This window comes from Alosa alosa, chromosome 22 (assembly GCF_017589495.1).
Source record: "Alosa alosa isolate M-15738 ecotype Scorff River chromosome 22, AALO_Geno_1.1, whole genome shotgun sequence".
NCBI lineage: Eukaryota > Metazoa > Chordata > Actinopteri > Clupeiformes > Clupeidae > Alosa > Alosa alosa.
In genome coordinates, this window is record NC_063210.1 from 5826393 (window position 1) to 5853555 (window position 27163).

The 27163-nt window shown below is 39.7% G+C and overlaps 4 protein-coding genes across 6 annotated transcripts in view; 2 read left to right on the top strand and 2 right to left on the bottom strand.

The window, feature by feature from the left end:
- Window positions 1–1390: 1390 nt before the first annotated feature.
- Window positions 1391–7660, bottom strand: ube2d1b (ubiquitin-conjugating enzyme E2D 1b). Its single transcript, XM_048233858.1, has 7 exons — window positions 7449–7660; window positions 5312–5375; window positions 5156–5187; window positions 4909–4986; window positions 3397–3502; window positions 2424–2517; window positions 1391–1936 (listed from the first exon to the last, which is right to left on the bottom strand). Exons 1-7 carry the CDS (start codon window positions 7470–7472, stop codon window positions 1891–1893), a joined length of 444 nt encoding a protein of 147 aa, XP_048089815.1. The 5' UTR covers window positions 7473–7660; the 3' UTR covers window positions 1391–1890.
- A 242-nt stretch (window positions 7661–7902) lies between these two features.
- On the top strand, window positions 7903–11967 carry tfam (transcription factor A, mitochondrial). Its single transcript, XM_048233615.1, has 7 exons — window positions 7903–8121; window positions 8543–8670; window positions 9150–9220; window positions 10112–10258; window positions 10634–10729; window positions 11052–11108; window positions 11623–11967. Exons 1-7 carry the CDS (start codon window positions 8039–8041, stop codon window positions 11890–11892), a joined length of 852 nt encoding a protein of 283 aa, XP_048089572.1. The 5' UTR covers window positions 7903–8038; the 3' UTR covers window positions 11893–11967.
- A 535-nt stretch (window positions 11968–12502) lies between these two features.
- Window positions 12503–18479, bottom strand: zgc:171971 (uncharacterized protein LOC569690 homolog). Of its 3 annotated transcripts, none has more exons than XM_048233614.1 (9): window positions 18266–18479; window positions 17681–17867; window positions 17435–17481; window positions 17196–17341; window positions 16952–17076; window positions 16650–16749; window positions 16003–16238; window positions 15608–15760; window positions 12503–12821 (listed from the first exon to the last, which is right to left on the bottom strand). In XM_048233614.1, exons 2-9 carry the CDS (start codon window positions 17855–17857, stop codon window positions 12675–12677), a joined length of 1131 nt encoding a protein of 376 aa, XP_048089571.1. In that variant the 5' UTR covers window positions 17858–17867; window positions 18266–18479; the 3' UTR covers window positions 12503–12674. The 3 variants fall into 3 exon arrangements, with proteins under 3 accessions (XP_048089571.1, XP_048089568.1, XP_048089570.1); XM_048233611.1 differs by having other exon boundaries at window positions 17681–17858; window positions 18266–18478; XM_048233613.1 differs by lacking the exon at window positions 18266–18479 and having other exon boundaries at window positions 17681–18255.
- A 345-nt stretch (window positions 18480–18824) lies between these two features.
- The window catches only part of LOC125287798 (protein bicaudal C homolog 1-like), an 80147-nt gene continuing 71808 nt past the window's right edge, over window positions 18825–27163 (top strand). Inside the window, exon 1 of the mRNA XM_048233828.1 lies at window positions 18825–19514. Within this exon, the coding sequence (XP_048089785.1) occupies window positions 19322–19514 (193 nt within the window). The 5' untranslated portion in view covers window positions 18825–19321. The remainder of the gene's footprint in view (window positions 19515–27163) is intronic.

Here is a 27163-nt window from a genome sequence, read left to right on the forward strand (position 1 = left end):
CATGTTGGCAATATTACAATATTCACTCTTCCAAAACAGTCAGTGTCACAGGCTTACAGTCCATATACAGGAGAAGCCATGCACAGAGTAGCCCATTTTTCACTTGTAAATAACCAACCCGTAAAAGCAAAGGTAAGCAAATCCGTTACGCACATTTCAAAATGCAAATGTGTTAGTTGTGAATGACAATTACAAGTTAGTATTTTACTGTCTGTTGTTAACAAGTGAATCATGGCATCTATTCTGTTCATAATAAATTATTCTGCCTTTATACCTGAATCACTCATTAATACACCTTTACTACGCAACCAAAGGCAGGGGCTGGAGAATCTGAATAATTAAAAGGAGTCCAGATTGTGTTGGGTGAGTCATACCATCTGAAGTACTTCTGACATTAACAGGTTGAAAGTCCACTATAGTTATATAGTGCTGCCCCCCAGTGGACTAATCCACCTACTTCACATCTCTGACAGAGTTGTACGATGTTGGGCTGTTATAAAGAAAAAATGCTTTGAGGACTGTGCATATATGGCATTTGCTAGACACATACTTCAAACTATGTTTGAGTACAGTGAGGGCAGGCATTAAATTGTTCTGTAGGATAAATATGGGTCTAAAAGTTGATAATAAACCTGGACATGGGTTGTTAGGTCAAGAATATGGATAATGTGTGTCAAGTGCCTGTGTTATTTATCTATGGGTACAAATAAAGAAGCTTCAACCAGAACCCAGCTCATTTAAACATCATATAACACCTCCAATTATCCCCCATTTCGTTCGAAAATTCTAAAATGTTTTTTAATACTTCAAAATAACATTTGATAAATGAACCTTACATTTTTCAGTAGCCATATGTGTGTAGATTTGAACAAAACTGGTTTGGTTCTTACCGGGGCTTTTATTGCCTGAAATATCCAATTTTGTTTACCACACTCGGAGGTTAGTGCTGGCCTGGTGGGTCGTCTACTTCCACCCTTTCATACAGCACATGAACGGTTAGACCAAGAATTCTCGTCACTACTTCAAAATTTCACTGGAACTCCAAGCAGATTTGTACACGCAGCCTTAAAACACTGTTTACAGCTCTTCGAGTCACGGTAAAATTTAATTTTTGGTACACAGCTTATTTACATACACCAATGGTGTGGGTGCGTTTCTTTAGGAATCCGCCTTGTATCCATTTGTCTAGAAATGAATAGTAAGTGACACATACACACAAGAGGACGGAAACACGGAACTGGTGGTAATAGGGGGCCTTCCGATACAGTACACATATAGGACCTCTATACATACAGAATAATATAGGGTCATAAAGTGGTGTTGAGATTAGGTCAGTTTGGGAGAAATACATACACTTATTTTTTGCAGGAAAGACAAAAAAGACCACAACTTTTAAAATCGATATTTAATGCAAAATAATAAAAATAGATTCAGTATAGTCTTTACACTATACAATAAAAATCTCTAAATGAAAATGAAGATCAACTAAAAACAAAACAAAAAATGAAAAATACAATATTTTTAAGTCCTTAATTTCCCTCTTTACTTGGTCACCTCACCAAAACGCCATGTCTCAATTCTCTTAAATAAGATTTACAAAATGAAGAAAAAAAAAAAAAAAAAAAGTGCCCAAAAAAGGGTGGAAAGGGGAGCGAAATGCACACGATGTGCATGTCCACAAAAACTGCCTCCGTTATGGTCCGTGCTCCACCCGTAAAACCTAACTCCTATGCTCTAGAAATGGTCATGTCAGTTGGTAAATGTTAACAGTATGATGTGTTTTAATAATATCGTCTAAGTTTATTTTGTTTTTTCTTAAGATACTAGGAATTTACAGTGGTTTGTGACTCAAAAATGGCCAGTTCTGTAAAGGTTTGTTTTGTTGTTGTTTCACATTGCATACTTTTGGGTCCACTCTCTTGCTAGTCTGTTGTATCTGAAATAAATAAATAAATAACAAAGAACATTATTAAGGAGGTGCTACGTTTTGATAAGCAGAGTATTACCTTCAAATGAATCTTCTCATAAAAAAAACACACCTTTGCCCACACTTAAGTTAGCATGCTGGGTGCACTTTTGACCTTTATGCTTCATTTTACCATGCTGATTAATCACATTCCATGGATCTCATATCATTAAGATTGTATAGTAAATGGACAAAAGGACAAAAACCTCCTTGATGGCATGTCCAGCTAATTTCATTCCAGCACCTTAATTTTACAATACAAAACGCACTTACAACTTAAACTATTCAGGCCTTATGTCCAACTTTTGCTCAATTATGGCTGGACAACAACAAATGAATTGTGCCTTACAGGACTGGTATACACGGTATCGCTCACACACCTTATGCGGTAATTAAATTGCATATTGGGTGTATGGTCACCATGATTAATAGCATACTTCCATGAAGACATACTCACTTTTCTTTGTCTGATTTGTAGATGTGTGCAATGTCTGGCACTAAAGGATCATCAGGGTTTGGGTCACAAAGCAAAGAACATATGGACAACAGAACTGCAACACAGTCAAGGATAACAGACAATCAGACAAGGAGTAGCGAAATCAATTGACATTAGGTGGATGGGTGGGTAGGTAGGTGTGCCAAAGTCCTATTTGATCTGCCACTTGTGCATAAATAAAACACACACATCTATGAGATCTATCAGTTATCTGACAACGACCCTTTCCCAATGGTGACTTGTTGAGGGTGTGCGTCATATCCTCTAGTACTAGTATTGACAGATGCAGTGGTAATTCCTAGCTTTAGTCTTCTCCGCACTGTAGCTTAAATGTTATTCTATTGCTGTAGCTTAAATGTTATTCTATTGCTGTAGCTGTAGCTTAAATGTTATTCTATTGCTGTAAGTCGCTTTGGATAAACGCGTCTGCCAAATGAATAACTGTAAAGGTCATGGGCTTCATACAAATGTGAGTACACCTGTAAACAAATCCATGGTTATGTCAGAACCTGTTTCCGCTAGGGAAAGTGAAGTTCATCCCAAAGCTGAGTGCGGTATTATACCCTACACGCTAATCAAGGGAACTTAGTTTAGCTGTAAAGGTGATTCCCACCCCGGTGCACTCTGTAACCAAGGGGGTGGGGGGGTAGGGACTAGTTTCAGCAAAGGACCAGTCACATCTATCTATTAGTCATTCTGTCCAGAAATGCTAAACTGAAAAAGCATGACAAGGTGACAAAAAAAAAAATCCAAGCCCTTGTAAAATAATGGAGTTAAATGTGACAATAAAAACAGTATTGAGCACATAATATTTAATTCAGAATATTCATTCATTCATCTACTTGTACTTTTTCTAACCATTTTCATCACTGTCTGTTTACCAATGGAATATTTAAGTGCAGACATATGCGTTGTGATATGTTTACATCCTTACCTTTTGATACCGTTAGAGCAGGAGACCACTGTGATCGTAAGATATCCAAACAGATACTGCCATTACTGTTGATGTTTGGGTGATATATTTTTGTGGTGAAAGCAACCTGGGAGAGATGAGCGCATTAGATGAATTACAACTTTTGTGGTTAGAGGAGAGGAGGCTGCATTTAACATCAGGTTGTAAATCACAGAAAATTTACTTGCAGTTCTCAAAATGATTCAGTGTAAAAAAAAAAAAATGAATATGTTTAGATGAAATATGACTTTTATGGGCGCAATACCGCATACCCTCAGAATACCCAATACCCATACAGAGCACACAAACTTATGAAAATGTATATCGTTAATTTTGGATAAAATATCTGCTAAACAAATGAATGCACATCTTTCCTACAATAGCCTACCACTATGTATGATACAATTAATTTGTTATCTGCTTTTTACAATTAGTATTCAGTTCCCACCACCACAGTTTCTTATACTGACCAAAGCATTGGTGATCTACCAGTAGAGGGTATTGCTATTAGGTTTGTGTGTGTGTGTGTGTGTATATATATATATATATATATATATATATATATATATATATATATATATATATATATGATTTAGTATTATTAATGAAACCAACAAATCTGTTATAGTTCTAGAAATTGGCTGTTCTTTTGATGCCTACATGGACACCTGCTATGCCTCAAACCTGTTAAAATATCAACCCCTGAATAATGCCATAAATAACTGTAGATACATAATAATAAATAATAAATGTAATACCATTGTCTTAATCTTTGGTAGTCTGGGCCATGTACATAAAATGTATGTGTGTGGCCTACAAATTTGTGGACTCTCCAAGAAAAAGTAAAAAAAAAAAAAAAAAAAGTACTGACAAAGTACTGTTTTGTGTCGGGTGTAATTGGTAGCCTCTTCATGTGTAAACACAGGTGTGACCTGTATGTGCACATCATGGCATTAAACTTGTTAACTGTTATTAGATCCTCCTTTTCAGCAAAATGTGGATCTCGTCATGATACTTATCCTACTTGCCAATCCAAATAAAGAATTAAAATGTGTGTGTGTGTGTGTGTGTGTGTATGTGTGAGAGAGAGGGGGGGGTCAGTGAGGGTGTGTGTGTGCAAATTGTCATGCAAGCTGGAGGGTCACCATATCTTAGTCATCCTACATGATCCAGATGTGGATCAGAATCCCCTACACAGACACCTCAACAGAAAAACTATAGGGGCAGGAATCTGCAGTCAGCCAACTGTTCTTATTTTTAATCTGACTGAGATATGCTCAATGTGATGTAGACAATAATATCTAATTTGCATCATCAAACTACACTCTTTCTGAGCCAACATTTCAAAATTCTTGGGTGCCTGTTCTTCACACTAAGGAATGCTGCATGGTTCAAAGTGAGATTTTCCTTTATTTGAATAAAATGGATTGATTCATTCATTCATTCATGACATAACGATGATGATTACAAATAATAGATGCAAATGGTAATTACCTTTGGTGGTTTGAAAGGATAATCTGTAGGAAAGTGAATTGTGAGAAAGAAGACACCTCCTTGGTATGGACTGTCACTCTGCAATAAAATAAAAAAAAAAAAGTGTGTGAATATAATAATGTACACATTTCATTTCGTCAGCCCTATATGTTGCGCTAACTAAAGGTATAAATATGTGTATACAAACTAAAGTGCTGTAGTGAAAAGAAGCAACCAAACTCTGAAGGCTTAGCCCAAGAGTACTCACAGGGCCCATGATTGTAGCTTGCCAGTGGAACACTGCAAAAACAAGAGAAAATATTCCTGAATAAAAAAAGAAAGAGAGGAAAGACATACAAAAGAAACCAAAAATTCACAAACAGAAAACATGACCAGAGGACCACAAGGCAGCTTCTGTACATACTGTCCTCTCCAACAGGTCCAGCCGAACACTGGGCAGGGGGGTCCCTTTGAAGATCGTGGAGCTCCTACAAGAGAATTAGACAAAAGCAGAAGAGGTTTAAATGACTCAGAAATATAAATTAGTCTGAATTCACCTTTCACAAGGGAGAGCATTCCACAAAATTAAGTTGTGACAAATGCAGGCTGTCATTAGTGGGCAATTCCATGGAAAATTGTGTTTTTTGTAACATCCATAACGCCAATAAAATGTGATGGTATGGTATGATGTCAATGATTACATGGAATTTGAGCATTTGCTATTTTTGGCTGAAGAATGTACATGAGAAAAAATGCACAAAAAATGAATGTTATCATGCACGTCATACAAATGCCAAGGCATTTCACTGGCGTTATGGATGTGACAAAAAGTCAATTTTCCGTGGAATTGACCTAGTATTGTTCAATGACAAAGGCTTCCTACTCAAAGAGTACAATAGAGGATTCTAATCTTAATGTATCCAGTGGTTTATAAGGTTGCAGTCAAAAAGGACTGGATCAATGCAGCACATCTCTGAACGTTTTTCCAGTTTTCAACAATCATCTTCATCGTCCTGCTCTGACAGCAGGATCACAGAATACTTACATCTCATTCGAGTAATTCTACATTTATGCTGGTATGTTTCCTCTTTGAAATCAAAAGTGATTATCAAGCACAGAGCAGGTTCAACAAGTTAAGTAGAACTATAGGATTCCACATTTACTCATGAAGCTAGTGGGCCGTTTTGAAGCTGCAACCCTGAAAAAACCTTCATACTTCCTACCACTAGATAGTTTGTACATTACTCTGGTCACTTTGATACAGCTGCGGAACTATACTTATGTAGGTGTATGCAACATATTGACCACAATCGGCCTGTAAGGCCTGTTCTGTTAGCTAGTTCAAACACATTGGCAAGTGAAATCTAACTAGCTGACTTGCTAGCTAAGCAGTGATTCGCCAAACAAAGTGAACAATGTGCAAAATTAACACAATGCGACACAGCAATAGACCACAACACAGAGGACAAACGTTTAACGAGCTAGCTATGCGTATTATTCTTTCCAGAATGTTTTTGGGCTCACCATTCAGGGTAGTTAAACAAAGATGGACGTGACTATTCGTTTGCTTTATTGTAAGCTAACTGACCATATTGTTACCATCAGATTGCTAACGTTCGCATTAGCTTGCTAAACCTGAGCATTTCTAAACCTTACCGAGGTATCTAACGATCTAGGTCAAGTGTCAATTCCTAAAATTGTACAGGTGCGACAGCCTTGTATTAATTGTTCACTGCCAACTCAAATCAGGAACTGAATGAACATGAATAGCGAACCATTAAATGTCAACTTCTTGTTGTTTAGCTAACGTTCGCTGCCAGTGCATCCCTAGTAGCTAACTAGTGACTACTAGCGAAAATCTTAACTAGCCAGCCAAAACTAACATCTAGCTCTACACTAAGATCTATTGTTAAAACAACAGAATGGATTTCCCATACAACCATACATATAAAACACCGCACAAGCCGTATTTTAACTGTACAAGTGTTAACAGACAAAGTGTGACACAATGCCCACATAAAGCATCGATAGCTAACTTAGCCATCACTTCACTGGTCAGTCGTAACGTTAATGTTAACGTTACATTTGTATAAGCTAGAAAACAATAGTTCGGAAAGCTAGCGTTAGTTGTTGTAGACTACGACTTACCTAGTAACGGACAAATATTCATGCCACTGCAAATATCTTTACAATCTTTCTCTACAACAATGATATTATAGAAGCTAGAAATTCTAAAGATAACAGCCCCACGGAATTACGCTACAACGACGAGCTAACATTAGCCCTTTCACCGTTCACTGTTAACTGTAGCTAGCTACCATTAGCATTTCAAAGTTAAATATTAAAGGTAAATAATCCAACTGGAGTTCATTAAAGTCTAGATATATTAAGACTTGCGTAGTTTGGTAATAACAATCACATAAAATCACAACGTACGCAGATGTCCAACAAGGTTTATCTGGTTAACTGACGTTATAGTTACCTAGCCCTAGCTAGGGAAGAGTATTCAGCTATCTATGATCTGACTTTTTAATGTCTGTATTAACCAGTTTATTACGTACCTTTTGTATTCTTTTTAGAGCCATGGTATCGTTATTGTACTGTCTTTCAATCCTGTCGATGGGTATTAGATCTTATTGCTTGAAAGGTGCACAATACTTTCTGTATCCCTGAGTGTCTGAGGAACCAGTGAACAGTGGATACTGATAGGCTAGTAGAACACGGAGCACGGAGATACTTCAACGCAGGCTAGCTTCTGCTAACTGAATGTTTCAAAATAAAAGTCATCTTCTCATTTTATTCTCTTTCCAAACACAAATTAAACTTAACAAGAAAATGTCATATCTATAATTTCTCTATTCGTCGATTGTTTCTGTTAAAAGGAACAACGACTTGAAATTAAAGCCTGTCCATGGAATTACAAAATAAAAATGCACTGGACTCATTTCCAGATAGCGAAAGTACAGTTGTGAATGACAAACTATTACGCTAAAATGAACATTTCCCATAATGCAATCGTGCTTCTAAGGCGCCTTGTCTGTGCGTGCATGGGTGGCCTAACGCAAAATCATAACAGTCTAGATAAAGTTTGATTTCTGTTTTTGTATTGTTTTTTCCGTTTGCATTGAGGTGTCTTGCGTTATCTACTGACATGGCTCCCCTAAGCATAATGACAGCTGGCATCAACATTTTGACAAAATCGTTTGGTCTGTTCTCAACTGCATCTCTTGCAAGGTAAGTTAGCTACCTAGCTAAGAAGGTTAAAAGTTAGGAGGTTACTAGGTAATCTTATGTCCGGGAGATTGATACTGTTGTCTTTGTTATTCCAGCTCATCCCTTTGCTATTATATAGCAAGCTTTAACTTGACTTTGCGGTATTTGTCAAGTGAATATGGCTAACGTTAGTGCTCTCATGAAATGTGTGAACTTGACATGCTAACGTTAGTGTGTCTGGCGTTAGCCCGAGACATTCTGCAGTGCACTTTGTCTATCTGCCCTCTCTCGTTTTCAGTCCTTGAATTCAGAATTTATTGACAATATAAATATAGTGTTTTGCAGTAGCTAATGCTTTGTATGTCACGCTTGATTAAGCTCAAGGAATGTGTTGAGGTTTAGACGTGTAGGCTGCCAGATGAATTTGTGTGTTGTTTTTCAGGTGCACATGTGCGATAACAGCAGCTACGCCTTTTAGCACGACTGCTGGGGGTCCACCCAAAAGACCACTCACAGGGTACATGCGATTTGTGAAAGAGCAGCGGCTGCAAGTCATTACACAAAATCCAGGTAAAACCATGTCGCTTGTTGTGTACAGGGAGCGTGCGCAGGTCTGTGAAAGTGCAATTATGAATGACCATTTTCCAGACCTAGAAAGGTGTTGGAATTTGTGTGATGTTTGGATTATAGTAGTACTTCAATTTCCCCTGGGGATCAATAAAGTATCTATCTATCTATCTATCTAGTAGTTACATTGCTCAATGCTTAGAGTAATATGCATATAGTCACCAAGGTTCAAGAAATATCAAATCACAAAGGTCAACATTCCAATGAAAATACTGACTTGTCTTACAACACTACAAAAAGTATAGGTGTCATTAAAAAAATGCATTACCATTTCAACCCTTTGTAATAAATGCTCTTTGAATAATAATACAGGAGTATTTTGGATGTAGAACATTTATAGAGGATTGCAGTGAAATGTGGAAAATCAAGGTTGGTTGCCAGATCTCGTCCTTGTAAGACATGCACAACTTTGCTGATTTCAGATGTCAAAGCTGTTGAAGTTATCAAACAGATTGCGGAGCAATGGAGAGTGCTAACACCTGAGCAAAAACGAGTAAGTTGTCTTGTATTCTTTGGAGTCTTACGTTGGAGATAAACAAACAAATTTTGGCAACATAGATTAAAACAATGTGTTTCACTTCCCTTAGAGTAGTGAAATGCAAAGTGTGCATCTACATAGGCAGATTGGGTCATGGGCCTCATGTCTACCTTTTCTGTGGGCCCTCTTACTGTGTGTCAATAATTTAACTGAAGCACCATCCTTAAATAGAAATAACTGAACAACCATATACTTGCATAAGACAACACCGTTAGCCCACATAAGACAACATTCTTACAGAACAACAAACAACTCTTTAATAGTCATGTATGATAAATCTGTTTTCAGTCAGATCATATAGCAGCTATCTATCTTGCTAGCAATGACAGAAGTCAGAAACTACTCTTTCCCCCTCAGAGGTTACGCTAGACTTTTTTTTTAACCAAACAAAATGTCTGGTAATATTCTAGAATACCAGACATACTGCCGGACATATGTTTTAAATAGTCATTTAATTGCTTATACATTTAAACGGCACTAAATCACAAACTATATATTTCAACAATGCAGTGTATTAAGCGTAGTCTGCACCAGCTGTTTGTACAAGCAGCGGAGAAGGGTACTGTACGTTGTGAAGTTGAGGAACAAAATCTCCTCACATCTGCACAAAATGTCTACTGTATTGTTTACTGATCAAGGTGTGTTTTTCTGTATTATTACCCAAGTAATTTATTCCTTTTATGCTTTTTTATTATTATTATTTTTTATTTTTAGTAGTAAATCACTTGGCTTAACATCTGTTGTTTACAGAACATTCTTAACATTGTCCTATGTAAATGTTTGTCACTATTGAGGAACAAAATCTCCTCACATCTGCACAAAATGTCTACTGTATTGTTTAGGCAGCTCTGTCTGTCCTATTATACTATGCCCAACCAGTATAAGACGATCATGGAGAGGTACCAGGCCCAGCTGACGCCCGCACAGTCTGCAGCCATGGTGGAAGAGAAGAGACAGAAAAGGGCTAAAAGAAAAGCCATCAGGAAGAAGAGGGTGAGTCCCCACCCCAACCTCTTATCTGTCACGCTCTATTACTACAACTTTAGTATGTGTACAAAATACTAGGTAATGCGTCATTATGAACTGGCATGGCTATAGCTAGTAACAATCAAACAACAAAACCAGAAACTTACCTTCACTACATGGAGCCTATCGTGTGGAATTCTGAAATACTATTTGTGTGACACTCCGGTTTACAGCAAAAGCATTGCACTGTGTAGGCCGAGTGGGTGGACATAGTAATATGAAATTTAAGAAACTTTGGAGCTGCTGTAAAGACAAGCCTGAGACTCTAAAGGAACTATTTACATATGAAAACAGGGCCACTATGATTGCATATGAGAGATTGTAATTTCTCTTCGCCTCTAGGAGCTGAATACCCTGGGGAAACCCAAGCGACCCAGAACAGGCTTCAACATTTTTATGGCGGAGCATTTTGAAGAGGCACAGGGAGTTACAATGCAGGTAATGGTCTGAAACCCCATCAAGATGATGAATATGGTTGTTTTCCTGTAGGTGGTCCTCTGTTTACCTCGTTCTAACGCCTCAGGAGAGCTCTATGTTGGACATAATTTGAACAGGAAGTAAACTGACAAGAGTATGGGATTTAATTAAATGAATATGTGTGGTGTGATACTGATGTGTTACTTCTTATGGAGATGTATTTGTGATAGTGTAAGGTTGTCAGGTTGTCAGGTTGGCCCAATTGACTTGTTGAGACTTTAAGGAGTGCCTAGTTCATTGATACATTGATACCCGAAGGAAGTAACATGCTTTTTGTTCTCAGGCTAAGATGAAATCGCTGTTGGAGGACTGGAAAAACCTTTACATTACACAGAAGCAGGTGAGTCTGGCTGTCAAGTTTCACCTTAACAACATTACCTCTCCTATGACATACTTCAACCAGAGTTATTTAGTAATAGACAATCATTGCTTAATTGCAACAAGTTGACATGAACCGACAATTTTGCTAGATACTGTCTTGTTTGTGCAATATTCTACGTGCACGAACGGCTCCTCAGGTAGCGCATTTATTTCCGGGGGAGCGTTAACTGTGTTGTAATGGCATCTTCTGTTATATTCTGCTCCTTACATATTCACTCCGATACTGAAAATCTCATTTGCCCAATAAAAATAATTTTAACACCCGCACAAATCCTTCTTTATCACAACATACTAATTCACTAGGAGCAGCACCCAACCAGGTCCGTGTAGACAATTACATTAATAATAGCGGCAGGTTGAAACAAACGAGCCGGAAACAAACGAGCACACCGAGATCCTTTCGTGCATGTGGCCTATTGGTCATAATGATGAGCAGTCTCTCTCTAATCACTCTTCTCAACACCCCTCTCCAGGTGTACCTGCAGCTTGCAGAGGACGACAAAGTGCGTTACAAGAATGAGATAAAGACGTGGGAGGAGCACATGGTGGATATTGGCAGGCAGGACCTGATCAGGAGGAAGGAGAATACCACCAGGAGGACCTTGACCACCAAGGCTGGCAAGAAGACGGCCAAGTCCAAAGTCACAAAGTCAAAAACGGCAGCCAAAAAGACCCCAGCGAAGAAAAATACGACCGCAACAAAAGGGATAAATAAGACTGTAAGAACCACAAAGAAGGCGTGAGCTCGGGTGTCCATTTAGAAACCCCCGAAAGTGTTAACTGACCCTCCGTCCTGAATAAAAACATGTCGCAGGAAAGAGAGTTCTCTGTTGTGTCATTAGAGCTGTATACGCATAGTGTTGAAGGCATGCAACTACTCAAAACTGTGAAATAATCTCCCCCTATTGTTCACACATAAAACTGTGAGTTTATGTTTTGTTATATTCAGTTTTGGTTCATTTCTGGCCCTCATGGTTGTTGTGATGTTTCAAGTTCAAACTAAAAACATCTAAAATTCGTTGTTCATTGAATTTGCAGACTTGGAGGCTTGATGTTGCCGGTGATAATTCATCTTGTTTGTTTTGATATCGTCTGTGGCCATGTTTAACCAGTTGTTGATAAAAAATGAACTCTGCTATGGAAAGACTGAAACACTGAACTGACCTGCTGATTAACAAAAGGCCACAGAAAGTCGAAATAAGCTCTAGTCATCAGCTGATTCAGCTTGAATATTCAAACCTCACTTGAAAAAGCTTCATTGAGGAAGCCAGCTTTAAACGAGTTACGACCCCTTGTAGTTTGTCATACGTAAAGAATCTTATTGCTTATCATGCTTATCAAGTAGAACCATGATTTTGTATTCTACATCTTTATTCAATAAACATGTTTTCTAAATAAAAAAATAACATGCCATTATCTTTTTTACAGACATTCAAGCACATGAGTACAAAAAATGATCCTTAAATAGTGTATTTACATGAAATAGGTTTAAAAATAGCTGTGTGATCGGCAAGCTGTATTAGGATCAGGACTTTCCCGAGGAGCCAGAAGGTCGCTTGACACCCTGAAGGAGGGTCTGGAAGTCTGGAGAGCACACCAACTTGTGCTGGACGTTACCCAGCACACTCATGTCACCGGTGAGGCCATCAGAGAGACGCACCGACACTAATTGCTGTGGACAAAGAGATCAGTGTTAGCAACAACACATTCAGGGTAAGGTTTCTGTACATGGATTAAGCCTAGTAAAAATTGACACTAGGCCAAGACTAAGAGAACTCAAATGGAGAAAAAAAGGAGTGAAGCTTGTCCATGTGTGGGAAACTTGTCTGAAAAGTCCTGACAAGTTTGAAAAGTCCTGACAAGTTAAGCTTGTCCATGTGTGGGAAACTTGAAACTTAAAAGTCCTGAAATGCTATTGATCTACCACCATATTAACAAAGAAAGAATGCTTGTAGTTTTGGCCACCAGTAGCTCAACCTTGTTTTGGGGAAATGCACCTGTTCTGTGTCAGATGTGTATATACATGTATCAAATGTGACACTAGCTATTTGAAACAAAAATCTCATATCTGAGAAGAAATGCACTGTAGTCAGTCCAAAAAATATAAATTATAGAACACACACATTCTTATTAAGAGGAAATATGAACATTATTGTAAAGTTTGCAGATAAAGGTGGGGCAATTGTGATACAAAATACTAAAGACTATGAGACAATTGCAATGAGACAATTAAACAACATCATTTTTTATGAACAACTACCACAGAACCCAGTTGAGAAATACATGAAGGAAAGGGATGCTCTGCTGCTTAATGCTCTAGAAAATAAATGGTTAACAAAAAGTCAATATAAATTCTTAAAAACTCAACATCTGGTTACTCCTGTCTTTTACTTACTACCTAAAATCCATAAAAAACTAGAAAACCCCCCAGGGAGACCTATAGTAGCAAGTAAAGATTCTCTGTCTGAACACCTGTCCCAATTTATGGACCATTTTCTTAAGGTAATAGTGCACTCTTCCTTCTTACGTTGCTGATACCAGAGATGTTTTGAAGCTGCTGGATGATTTATATGTACCAGAAAAGTCTTTCCTTGTAACTTTTGATGTTGAAAGCTTGTATACTAACATCCCTCATGAGGGTGGGTTGGAGGCCATGCATTTTTACCTCACATCTAGACATGATGATGCTTTTCCAACCGAATTACTGATGTTGATGACGAGGTTCATTTTAAAGTCCAACTATTTCATGTTTAATAATAAATACTTTTTACAGACCCAAGGAACAAGCATGGGTTCTCCATTTGCCCCTAATTATGCCAATTTATTTATGGGTTTGTGGGAAGACCTGTATGTTTTCAATAACAACCCATTTAAGGATAATATCCTGTTTTTTAAGCGTTTTATTGATGACATTTTGGTAATATTCATGGGTTCTGAAGATCAATTGTTGAAGTGTAATGATTACATCAATGGTACTCATCCATCTTTGCGCTTCACTATGGAACATAGTTGTGACAAAATACATTTCCTTGACCTACAGATAACTGTCAATGCAAACAGACAATTAGAGACATCGATCTTTAGAAAGAGTACTGATAGGAATACTATCCTACATGCATCAAGTTACCATCCTGAACATATCATTAAAAACATTCCATATGGACAGTTTATAAGATTAAAAAGAATATGCAGTGACGAAAATGATTACAAAATCAAAGTCCCAACAATTCATTCAAAGAGGATATGATCAGACCCTCATCGACCAATCGATTGAAAAAGCTAACAAAAGAGAAAGGACAGACTTATTGGATTCCTCTCCCAAAAATTCAGATGGTAGTCAGGTAACCTTTGTGTCGGAATATTGTACGGCTTCCAAACAGATTAAACAAATTGTTAAAACACATTGGGAAGTTCTAAAATGTGACCCTAGCCTTAGTCACCTGTCGTCTTTAAAACCTCAATTTTGTTTTAAAACATTAAAGATATGGTGGTCAGCTCTACATTTCAAGAACCCCCCAGGAAGAATTGGCTTGCTCAACAGGTGTATGGCAATTACAGATGTGGGAAATGCGCACATTGTTCAAATACATTTCACACAAAGTCTTTTGGTCACCCCCATTCTGGCAAGAAATATGAAATTAAAGATTGTATTAATTGCCTCTCAACTCATGTCATATACATGTTAAAATGTCCTTGTGGACTAATGTACATCGGCCAAACTAAACGCAATTTAAAATTAAGAATTGCGGAACATAAAGCAGCAATCAGAAATGGTAACTTTGATTATGCAATGCATAAGGCATTATAGAGATAAGAGTCATGGACCAGCCACTACCCTTAAGTTTATAGGTATTGAGAGGATCAAACCTCAACCACGAGGAGGTAATTTAATTAAACAACTTTTACAGAGAGAGGCCTTTTTGATAGATGAACTCAACACAGTAGAACCATACGGTCTAAATGAGGTACTGGATTTAAGTGTATTCTTGGGATAAGATGTGTATGTAGAGTATATTTTGTAAATAGATTATATTTTTGTAAATAGAGTATATTTTTGTATAGAGTGTATTTTTCTATGTAAATTAATTGTTGGTTGATATGGGTAATGACCGAAAAAATCTATTGTATTTTTGATGCCGTATGTGTTTTGATACAAATATGCTTAAATGACATAGATTGTGTATATGTAGGCCTATATGCAAGCTAAAATATGCCTGATTGACTGTGAACGTGAACCTGATGAAGCAACTTGCGAAACGCGTTGTTCACGCCAAATAAAGTCAGTAAAATAAACCCTCCAGTGTGCGATGTATACTACTCTTTTGACACACATTCTTACAGTATATTGTCATATATCTCTAGTCGATTAAAACCACTCTTTCTTAGATGAAAGGCCCTTTTGATATCTGCTGACAGGTGTGTGTGTGTGTGTGTGTTTGACACTCAGATGGTGAGTACCTGTAGGAAGGAGAAAGCTGCTCCCTCGGACACGTCCAGTTTGATGTCTCCCAGCACCAGCTGCACTTTGCCAGACTTCCGGATCTGCAGTTTGCCAATCAGCCCTTCCGAGAAATCTGCTAGAACAGGTGCACTCTCTTTTCCCGTGGGCTCCTGAGGAGGATGGCAACAGATTGTGACAAGAGATGTTTACACTCTAAACATGCATACAATTTGTAGATGGTTCAGTGACATACGTGGATAAAATAACTAAGTGGTAAACCTAATAAAAGAGCCCTTCATTCTCCAAAAGCAATGCCATACAGCTCTTCTTTTAAGGACTTTACCATTAGGCCTCTCTGAATTGACGTTGTGACCAAACCACAGCCTTGGAATACCCCTCTAACATACTTTACCTGTGTTTTTAATTTACTGGGATTCTTATCATCAGGCTTGTTGTCCTTTTTAGCGGATGTCTCAGTGCTTGTTGATGCTGGTTGGCCTGGGATGGTGTCGGGTAGCTGGATGAAGAGCAGTTCCTCCTGGTCAGAGAGGCTGAGCTTCTGAAAGAGTTCCCCCACTGCTGGCTGCTGAGGACCCACACATCCCAGACCCACTGGGGCTCTACTTTCTGTAACTGTCTTCTCTTTGCCTGTTTGAAAAGAAAAAAGGCATGGCCACATGCATTGCATGAAAGTAGTTTCCTCTGAAGGGTTTCACACTTACTCAAGTTGTCTCATCTCTGCCACAAAAGGACAACTTCAAACCATGCAGTGGATAATTTACATGATGTGTTTTGAGCTCTCCTTTCAAAACACATTGTACATATTTATGCAGAGTACAGAGCTGTTGAACGTTATTCAGATAGCGCTGTGAGGTGCCAGGAAGTGAGTGGGAGAGAGAGATGGGGGTGAGATCAGGAAATGACCACGGATCAAATGCGAACCCGGGTCTTGGTAGAGTCAAGTTAAAGCTTTCATTCTTACTGGATTTACTGGACCACACAAGATGGAACCAAGTGTTGTTTCATGCCAAAGCTGTGCTATCAAGTGAACTAACTTACAAGAGGCTGAGGACTCCAGTAGGAAACTGCTTGACTGATAGAGTGGGAGCTGGATAGGCCTCTGTCGCACATCGTTTTTAAGGCCAGGGTCATCTAAAAACTAGGGAAAAAAGACATTGATGCAGAAATGTTATTGTGCATACAAGCTTCCATGCGTTTATAACACTTTGTTTCAATTCAAGTAATAAGTATGTAATAACATTGTTTTAACATAGCCTAACTATTTCCATAATTTCCACAGCACATGATGACAATATGCCATAGTAAGGGGCTTATCTCTTATTATGAGACTAAAGACTTACATCATCGCGTTGTAGTTTTTGTAAAATCTCACTTTCGTCTTCCTGTGTCACTTTCTTTTCCTTTTTCACACATTTTGTCACAAGTGAGGGTCCACAATCACTCAGGTCTGTGTTGCCCCAGCTGCCTGGGTGAGAGTAGGATAAGACAGAAAGAGTAATGTGTTGGTGAAGACTGCCATACTTTAACATTCAGCAACAGGAGAAAATGTGTGTATTTGTGATAAGGTTTGCAATAATGTTTTACCTGTTTTCCTAATAGTGTCAGCAGGACCTTGCTCAAAAATGGAGTGTGACTGTATGACCTGAGGTCGCTCTCTTCTCCGCCTGGATTCTCTCTGCCTGTCCTCTCGCTTCTCCTTTTTAGGTGGTGTGCGTGTCTCCTCTCTAAGTCTTTGGACAAATTACGGGACATGTTATACAGGCAGGCATAGCAGTATTGGCTTGGTGAACCATTATGTATAGTAGTTAAGACAGCCTACGTACTCATCTTTGCTTTTCCTGACAGAATGGACATTAGGCACAAAGGTTTTCTGTGAAAGCAATAATATAAATCTGATTCGAATGTGTTGTTCAACAGTATGTCTTTGTACACATATAGCTTTGCATTAGAGACGTTACACATCATACATCATAAAGTGTTAACATAACATTTGTAGTAGGCTACTTTTTCCATTTAGCTTTTGACTATGTTCCCAGTAGAGGCTCAGGGAGAGCAAGGAGACTGGTGACCTTTTTAAAGCCGCCTAGTGTGAGGTCTCTGGACCGCAGAGAGGTGAGCCTGCCTGGAGGAGGCGAGTTCAGTGATATGCGTCCGGCCAAGGCTCCCTTGCCGAGTGCGAAGGAAGACGGTCTAGGATTTGAGGCTCCCGGGTTAGCCACGGAATCGCCATCACCGGTGTCCGTCATTCTGAAAACACTCACAAACGAATTAAGTCATAAAAAACTATAATACCGTTATGTAGCCTATCATCATGTCTGTTGTAAATGTCAGGAAGTCGACCATATACATATAGCCAGGCTACATAAAATAACGCCGTGGATAGACTATTAACGATCAATTACATTCGTTTAAAACGTTTAATCAATTCAATGTTAAACATGTAAACAAACATCCGTAAACAAACGTTCGCGCGCAGAACTGTCAACTGCGCAGCGTCCCAAAACACAAGCCTCCATTTTGTTGTGGTTATACACCGGTTTTGCGCATCGTCTCGGACCTTCTACACAAGTATAACCCGTGTATGGCTAGGTTGACATAGTTTTCAGGCAGTACGTGTATGCAGACGCACTTGGAAATCGAAATCGCCATCTCACCTATTGTCTTTTCACCCATAAAGAGTTATCGTGTAGCAGTCCTGTCTCAGCTGATTGTAACATTGAAACCACATACTCCAGTCACGTGATCTCGCCGTCAGAAGTCGCACAGCCTAACAAAGTAGCAGTGCTTGTAATGGTGTTTTTGTTATAGAAAACCAGCTATAAGACTCATGCCAATTTTTCAAAGAACAAAATATGTCTCCCTTTAGAGTTCCACTTATTTGATTTTCTTTTATCCTACGAATCCATGGGGTGGCAGCATTTACCAATAAAAAAAATGCTTAGCCTTTACTCCCTTTTGTGGTCATGATGGTCATTGATATTCAAAATGACCAACATTTACAATCAGCATTCTCTGGTTTTACTGCCTAAAACATATAAGCTCAAAGTCGAAAGCCATACTGATTTATAGTAAAATAATATTGATATGTTTATTTTATTTTGCATTACGCATGCTGTGCGCATGGCATTACGTGAGGACAGGACCAAGTGATACTTTTACTCTGCATTTACTAGTTTACTTTGCTAGTTGAAATTCTTACTTTACTCTGCATTTACTTTGCTAGTAGGAATTATTTTATTTGGCATAAGCCTACCTTGCTATCCTTTTCTTAAATGACTGCTGCAACATAAACTACCGTTATAATGGGTGAGCGTTAACATTTGAAATATGTTCAAAACTGAGCTTTCAGTTTCAGTTAGTTTATTTTAAAGCCAATGTGTTCAATTATAGGTAGGGCAATGCATCGCTACAGCGTGGACGCTCGCGATGTATTTGGGGGAGGGTTTACTGTAGTTTAAAACGCACGCACGAACTTGGAAGTTTGCAAACATGCTGTCCTCTGGTCCAACTTGGATGCAGCCAGCGTAAGGGCGGTGCTTTGCTGAAGAAGAAAAGGCAACAGTTTAGTTGAAATAAATACGGTCCACACAATGACTGACGGTTATTCTTCAGCAAGACCAAGGAGGGATGAGTTTGACTAGAAGTTAAGTTTTGGAAGTTCTGGAACACAGTGTGTGGCGCTGTGGCAAGAGCGGTGCATTGTTGAAGCCATGGCCGCTCAGTGCGATTCCTTGAGCGGATACCTCCAACAGTCTGACCCGGGCTCCAACAGCGAGCGCAGCACTGACTCCCCTCTTCCCGTCTCAGAGGATGACACCGGTGGGCCCCCTGTCCCGCCAGACCCGGAGTGGACTGAGGAGAGATTCCGAGTGGACCGTAAGAAACTGGAGATCATGTTATTAGGTAAACCCAATCCTCTTAATCGAAAAAACCCAAGTACTGCTACTGTTGTAAAAAAAGTGTACAAAACACAACGACAGCATCGACCAAGAGTAGCATTTACCTTTAAAAGTTTATATACACAACACGCGGAGTTTTAGTCAGATAGATTTGGTAGGCCTATACAGAAGTGAAAAACATTGCGCAATTAAGTGAAAAAATTGGCTAAGTTTTCTCTTAATTTGGCTTAAATGTTACATATTTAATTATATATTTTATTTATAAGCTACGTGAATGTAGTCAACTAGTCTACAATGACTCTTGAAGCTGTTAACCGTATGGTAGGCTACATCAAAGCTTGTAGAGCTAATTCAGGCTATTGACAGTTTTCAGGAGTCAATTTGTAGTTGCCCTGCTCGTGTGAAAAAAATGGTTGAATACAGTGCTATACAGTATCAGTTTATAAGTTATTATTTCCATTACAAATCGATAGGGGTCAGTGTGTACGTCTCCTTTCCCATAGTAGGGTGGTAGACATCATCAACTGATCACAACTCTCCCTGATGAACAACTCTTCAGCATTCATTGTTTTCTCTAGAGTGTAACCTTGTCTATCTACAATGAGGGCAACACTCTAAGCCTACCATTATTATTCATAACCAAGGCTACTAGACCTACAACATGAATAGCTTAGTTGACACCAACTCAACAATTTTCTTTCTTTCTTTCTTTCTTTCTTTCTTTCTTTCATTCATCTGTTATTGCATTGGCCTAATTGCCTGCTTATCTAAAGCAATTGCGATTACTTCAGCAAAGGGGTCTTCATGCTGTTTCACAAGGGACGCACAACGCATACGTAAAATGTGTCAAGCTCTGTCGTAATTTTCTTTTGGCAGTATTTAGAATTTCACATTCCTTTAAAAGTCTCCTTGCTCTGGGTGGATCACTGTGGGGAAGTGAAGCCCCTCTCTGCTCTGGTTGTTAGCAAATGTTCTCATTCTCTGATTTGTGAAGTTGTACAGCACTTCTGTTGTTGTCGTCTATTTTCTGTGAGGTCTTTAGGTCCCAGGGGGAATTCCCAAGGAGTTTTAAAGTACTGTTTGTGGTCCTTGTGCCAAAACCTCTGGGCTGCAGTCAAGCAATGATCAATGAAATGCTTTAAAAAAGTCATTAGGAGATTGGTTCAGGTCAGGAATTAACTTCAGAAATCAAAGTCTGAAATGCAGATTCCTCCGTTAACTGTTTAGTCTCATCCGTCAGATTTTTCTTATCATAGGCACCTAACAACTGTGAGATGCCTAGACTCTCCATATTGCTGTTGTTAACAGAGACATTCACATTGGCATTTGACATTCATGGTATTTGAGGAAAAGTCATTTCTGCTGTACACCTTTGATATGCGTAATGGTGAAAACAAAATTAATAATAGCTCATTGCTAATTTTACATGCTGAGGTTAATCTTTAATTAAATGGTTATTAAATAGTAATTACATTTCTTATTTCAAGCTGCACACAATGCAGATTTTAGTAATCATATAGCTAGACATACCTTAAAATAGAACAGTATGGGTATAGGTGCCTATGCATACTCCACTCCATATGTAAAAAAAATAGGATAATAGTAGAGAACTGCACCTACACAGAAAGTTTGAATAACAGCCTATTAAGATTTCATCTTCATTGCCCCAATGCTAGCGACCTGTCAAGAGTTAAGCCCAATCTATGTGTGTCCCCGGGCTTGGCATCAGTGTGTTCAAGTCTGGCTTGCTGTCTCATCTCATGTAGAGTTGCCTATGGCACAGCTCTGTGCTTTGCCCGCCTCTGGGCTAAGCGAGCACAATGAAGCCTTATGCTGATCGAATTAGAGATAGTGTTGACAAACCACAGGGAATTTAGTTTGGATTATGGATTGGCTGCAGTCCAGCCCTGTCTAGGAAAGACACCACTTTGTCATATCACCTCTGGCATTTGGACGATAGTGTTATCTTTGTGTATGTATCAGTGTTATTTCTGAGTCTAGATTATAGGGATTTCCCTAGAGGTTATGATACCTACCCAAATAGCCAGTTGATTCTGTAACGGATCCTTGCCAGCACTGGGCCAAATCAGAGCCGGACCCGGACCAGGCCTGCTTCAGAACCAGCTGCCGTGTGGGTGTGTGCAGCCTGTCTTGAGGTTCTGTGGTAGGCCTACAGTATCGCTGTCACAATCTCAGCTTAATTACTTCCTGCAGTTGAGATGCACAGTTGGGAACATGTCATGGCTATCATGCAGTCTCAGGACCAGATCTGACTGTGGTCCTCTCTGACAGGAATGCAGGCCTGAGGGTGACATGTCCAAATTGGGGCTAGATTGTGGCTAAATGGGATTCAGACAATGCTGGGCTTTACTCCCGAAACCTGCCCACAGTATTTAAAGAGCAATGTTTACCAATTGTGTGGTCCTGTCTAGGGCTACACAATTTGCAGCAAATATCTAAATGTTTTAGTGACAGATATTTCTGACAGATATTGTGATTGCGATTTGATGTGCAATATAATTTTTGAACGTCAAGCTTCAGTGTTTCAAGTTCTCAAGTTTCGTTTAAAGTTGGGCCACTTCTGATTGCTGAGCATGCCTAGTGCAGAAGCACAGCACTTATGTGAAGTGAGCTGCACTGTCTGTCACACAAGGACGATGACATGAATAAACATCATAGATGTGACAAGAGTAACTATTGGGACAGTTGCAAACTGCACGATTAGCTTTGCAAATTGCAGTAGTTCAAATTGTGTTTTCGGTTAAAAATTTGATTGTGCAGCCCTACTAAATCAACACAGCTTCTTTGAGGTTCGTTTTCACAAAATTAAGATGTATTAATTTCAAACTCAGTTAAAACTTTCCACCCAGAACCTGTCCACCTTTTAGGCGGATACATTTAAATAAAGACTTTGAATTCATGCATCTGTGCCCCAGGAATACTGCCATTAAATTGGGGCCAAATAACATGGGCTCATTTCTTTTGATAACTTCAGTGAAAAAGTCTGTTAAAATAGAAAACTGGGATGCACACGACACTTGCCCTTTTTTGCAATGCACTGAAATGTCAAGTTTCAGTGTGGGAGTCTCTTCAAAGAAGACGGCCAGCAGGCATTATGACTCCACTGTTGAGCTGTGTTGGTTGGAACCAAAAGTCAATTCTTACAGGAAGGGGAAGACTGAGACAGACTGAGCACTGTGAGTAGTCACTGCCAGGTCACTCTGGACCCAGGAGACATAGTGATGGCATTACCAGATGATGGGAAGTTAAAGGTGCAGAAGGCTGTTTATGTTGGCGCAAATGCCTCCATATTTGCAATATTGATGTAAGTCTGTCAGGACTAGGGGTGGGCGATATGGACAAAAAATAATATCTCAATATTTTTTGTGATTTTGACGATAACAATAATTAGTCGATATCCTTTAAAAAACTGTTTTTAAAAGTCCGAGTTCCTTTACAGCTCATTATTTATGAATAGCATTATTACAATAATAACCAATAACCTAACCTATGACTTTTTAACCAAACCAATACATTGTCACTCGATGACACATTTCCAATTCTGCCCCCACTTGTTTGTGTGGCAATGACATGGTCTAGCCAGCTACATTACAGAGGACAGATAGGCCTGACAGTTTCCCAAGAGAAAGTCTGAAGCTGAAGTTCCTTTCAAACCTTTACTTAGGTTTCACCAGAGCCCGTCTATGTCCTTATTAGACATTCTCTGGTTTCACTGTAAAACCAAGCAGACCTTACAGAATAGAAACTAATGCATTAGCTTATGGCTAATGTATATGAGAAATCCCATAGAAATGCTAATGGTTAGCATAATCGATAAAAGTTTATATTTAGAGCAAACTTCAGTCCATTTACAAAAAGGTAACATAAGAAGATTTCTTTGTTAACAACTGACTATTAAAATACTCAAAGGCTAACCTAATGTTTACATATAATACCGTGACTTTAACTCATCAATGCCACTTGAATGAAGTAGCCGCACAAAATAAACATTAGGCTGCGTGTGACAACGTGGACCACTAGCAATCACGTGACTTGCTCTGCTGCAGCCAGGGGCTTCTCTCGCATTCACCTCCTGGCCTAGTGAATGTATGGGGGTTCAATGCATGATTTCGAGTGTTTTCCCCCTAAGTAATTTAAATACTCGATAATGTCAATTTGCACATCATTAAAACAGCAATCACGATATTATCGCAGACGATATATATCGCCCACCCCTAGTCAGGACTATGATAAGGTAGTACATTTAACTCTGTGTTTGGCACATTTTTAGTTAGATTTTGAATGTTTGGCAGATGGGGTTTTAAAACATTTTTTTTAAAGGTTAGGACACTTTCGTGGTCCTGGGAAATGGAAATAAAAAACAAGGTACAAAGAATGCACTACAGTAATTGCGACACATTATTCTTCTGATCTCTGCAAGGTTAAGAAATCATTTTTGACACCTAAAACAACATGGGTATTGGGCCTGGCACTCTTGTGCAGTTGAGGGGGAATGTGTGATTCAGTCTGGGCTCGGAGTCCAAGGGGCACTTTGCTCTCTCTGGGATGTGTTTGTGTATATGTGTGTGGCACTGCAATGACTCACTCATACACTGAGTATGTGTTTCCTCTACTGGTTCAGTCCTCTCTGAAGTGTCCTCGCTCTCTCCCGTACTACTCTGTATGTGTGTGTGTTTGTGTGTGTGTGTTTGTGTGTGTGTATGTGTGTGTGTGTGTGTGTGTGTGTGTGTGTGTGTGTGTGTGTGTGTGTGTGTTTGTGTGTGTGTGTGTGTGTGTGTGTGTGATTCTAAATGGGTATGTATGTACTCTGGATGGATACTCTTTTCACACATGCATCCCACTCACTCTGCAAAATGATGCCTGTTGATGTAACACTAGTCTGCAGTTTCAATTAGTTATTTTCTTTAGACTGTCTAGTTCAGTGTTCGTGTCACCACCCAGATGTGTTTTACTGCATGTGAAAACTGTATACAGATAGACTGTTTTCCAGGCTGTGGAAATTAGAATACACACACTTAACAAAATAACCCTGACCTCTGGTACCAACTCAGACATGATATTTCATTATTGCAGCTATTTTTTGCATGTGCCCATACGCAGTTAAGAATAACAAGCCTCTTGGGGAATTGTGGGATATTCGGAGTCTTCTGCAAGGCTATTCCACTCAAGCTGAAGCACAGAATGACTCATTCTATTAAACTGTTGGTCTTTAGCGTCTCTCTGTCCAGAGGAGAACTGGGCACATCTTTGAGCAGAAGGAGAGGGATGAGTCTGGCGAAAGCAAAGCTATCTTTGCTCCAAACGAGACCAAGTGGCATTGGCACGTGTTCAGAGAAATGTTTGGCTAACTCGCCATCCACGTTTTTAACCACCATTACTTTACATCCCAACAACCCAGGAACTTTATAGCCTCTGGTGCCCCTATATAACAACCTGTTGCTACAACATTGATAGCTGCTATGGAGCGATTATGGAAAACATTGGAGTGTTTTTCGTTGGCGGTATTGGCATTGCATGGGAAAATAACATGTGCACAAACACACACCCACACACTCACACACACACACACACACACACACACACACACTTGAGCTAGCCAGAAACACTGATGAGCTGGGATGAATGAAGCTATGTGTGCTTGTTTATGAGCAGTGGGATTTGGAGAAGGTCTTGTTATCCTAGGTTATTTTCACTCTGGCATTAGATGTCGTGAAAAGTCCTTTATTTGTTTATTTCACGTTCAGACAGCCGCTGAGCGTCCATCAAGTCTGAACTTTCTCACCATCTGAACAGAGAAATAAAATAACAACAGAAAGGCAGGAATGAAACGGGCAAGTTCCAGAAATATTTTTCAAAAGAGAGAAAGAGAGAGAGTTAGTGAAAATGCTGTCAAAAACTGATGAGGTTGTTGTGTTTTCCACAACACTATACTTTGGTAAAACTGTATGTGAATGGTCATGCCAATAAATCCATGATATGAATCGAGAGCGAGACAGAGAGAGACTACTTCTGAGAGAATCAGACACGAGACACAAGAGAAACAGAGAGAGGGATAATCAGAGATGCAGGAGGAGGCAGTCTGATTGTTGAGAGAGGGATGTTTATGTGAGAGAGAGAGAGGAAGAGGAGGAATTGTGACTGTGTAAGAGAGGGTGTGTATGTAAGTGTACACAAGAAAAGGAAAACTAATGATTATATGCATGTTGTGTGTGAGAGAGTGAAAAAGAATGAGGTGAGTGTATAGGTGAATGTGTCTGTGTGTGTTGGAAAGAGAGTGTGTGTGCGTGTGTGTGAGAAAAGGAGAGAGAGAGAGTGTGTGTGTGTGTGTGTGTGTGTGTGAGCTTTTGAGTGTGTGTGTGAGAGAGAGAGAGGGCAAGAGCATAGGGCTTTTGTGTGGTGCCGTCCGTCCAGAAGGGTTCATCTCTGAGTAGTGGGGTGAATGAGGGAGCGGGTGCAGGACAGGAAGTGGGTGCGTGTGGAATGTGAGGGGGGTTGCTTCTCCTCTGGACCAGGGCCTAGGGAAACAGGAGACGGACGCCGCAGAGCAGCACCAGCACTCTCCCCTCATCATCTCCTCCACTTCTATCTCTTCATCTCCTCTCCTCTTCTCCACTCTCCCCTCTCTCTCTCTACCCCCTTTTCTCTCATCTCCTGTCTCCTCTCTTCATCTGTCCTTTCTCTCATCTTATCACATTCTCCTCTCTTCATCTGTCCTTTCTCTCATCTTATCACACTCTCCTCTCTTCATCTGTCCTTTCTCTCATCTTATCACACTCTCCTCTCTTCATCTGTCCTTTCTCTCATCTTATCACATTCTCCTCTCTTCTCTTCTCCATTGGTCCTTCTCTTCTCCTCTTTTCTCCTCTTTCTTTTTCTCTCCTCACCTCTCTCTCGCTACCCTTCTCCTCTTCTATTCTCCTTTCCTATCCTCTCTTCCTCTCCTCCTCTCTCTTCCTCTTTTCTTATCTTGTTCTCCTATTTCCTTTAATCGCCTCTTCTCTCTTTCCTCTCTTTTATCCCTCTATCCTCACCTTTCTCTTTTCCTTCCCTTTCCTCTCCTCTCCTCTCCTCATCTCTCTTCCGTCCGTGACCTGGCCAACCTCTGTTTGTTTAGCTTTGTCCATTAGATTTGTGGACATGCTGCATTGTCCTCTCTCCCCTAAGAATCCCCGTCACTCACTTTCCTCAATTTCCACTGAACTATTTAACATCACAATATCACAGCGATGAAGAACCAGAGCTGGAAAATTCCATTTTTGACCTTCCTTGGAAAGTTGTTACAGATTCAGGTGGAAACACACACAAACACACACGTGAGTGCACACACACACAGACAAACATAAACACACACACAAATATGTAAACACATACACTCACACACAAACACACATACCGAGCGAAGGAGAGAGGGAGAGAGAGAGAAGGAGGGAGGGAGGGGGTGAGAGACCAGGAAGTCCTGGTTAGTGTCGGTTGGCTGGGCGACCTGGGGGGAGGAGGAGGAGGTGGGTGGATTCCTCCCCGTGTTGGCAGCGCATAATTCACAGCAGCTGTTGGAGAGGCTGAGGAGACGCTGCTCCGGGAAGTTGGCTCTGACCGGAGACTGTTATGACAAGAGATGGAAAGAGCCCCATT

Coding starts and splice junctions, on each gene's coding strand:
- tfam (XM_048233615.1), top strand. CDS start 8,039: ATGGCTCCCCTAAGCATAATGACAGCTGGCATCAACATTTTGACAAAA. Junction 8,122..8,542: donor TCAACTGCATCTCTTGCAAG/GTAAGTTAGCTA, acceptor GTTGTTTTTCAG/GTGCACATGTGCGATAACAG. Junction 8,671..9,149: donor AGTCATTACACAAAATCCAG/GTAAAACCATGT, acceptor TGCTGATTTCAG/ATGTCAAAGCTGTTGAAGTT.
- zgc:171971 (XM_048233614.1), bottom strand. CDS start 17,857: ATGACGGACACCGGTGATGGCGATTCCGTGGCTAACCCGGGAGCCTCA. Junction 17,342..17,434: donor GTCAGGAAAAGCAAAGATGA/GTACGTAGGCTG, acceptor ATTTGTCCAAAG/ACTTAGAGAGGAGACACGCA. Junction 16,750..16,951: donor AAAAACTACAACGCGATGAT/GTAAGTCTTTAG, acceptor TTTTTTCCCTAG/TTTTTAGATGACCCTGGCCT.
- ube2d1b (XM_048233858.1), bottom strand. CDS start 7,472: ATGGCTCTAAAAAGAATACAAAAG. Junction 3,503..4,908: donor ATCCTTTCAAACCACCAAAG/GTAATTACCATT, acceptor CATCTCTCCCAG/GTTGCTTTCACCACAAAAAT. Junction 1,937..2,423: donor TACAAATCAGACAAAGAAAA/GTGAGTATGTCT, acceptor TATTTATTTCAG/ATACAACAGACTAGCAAGAG.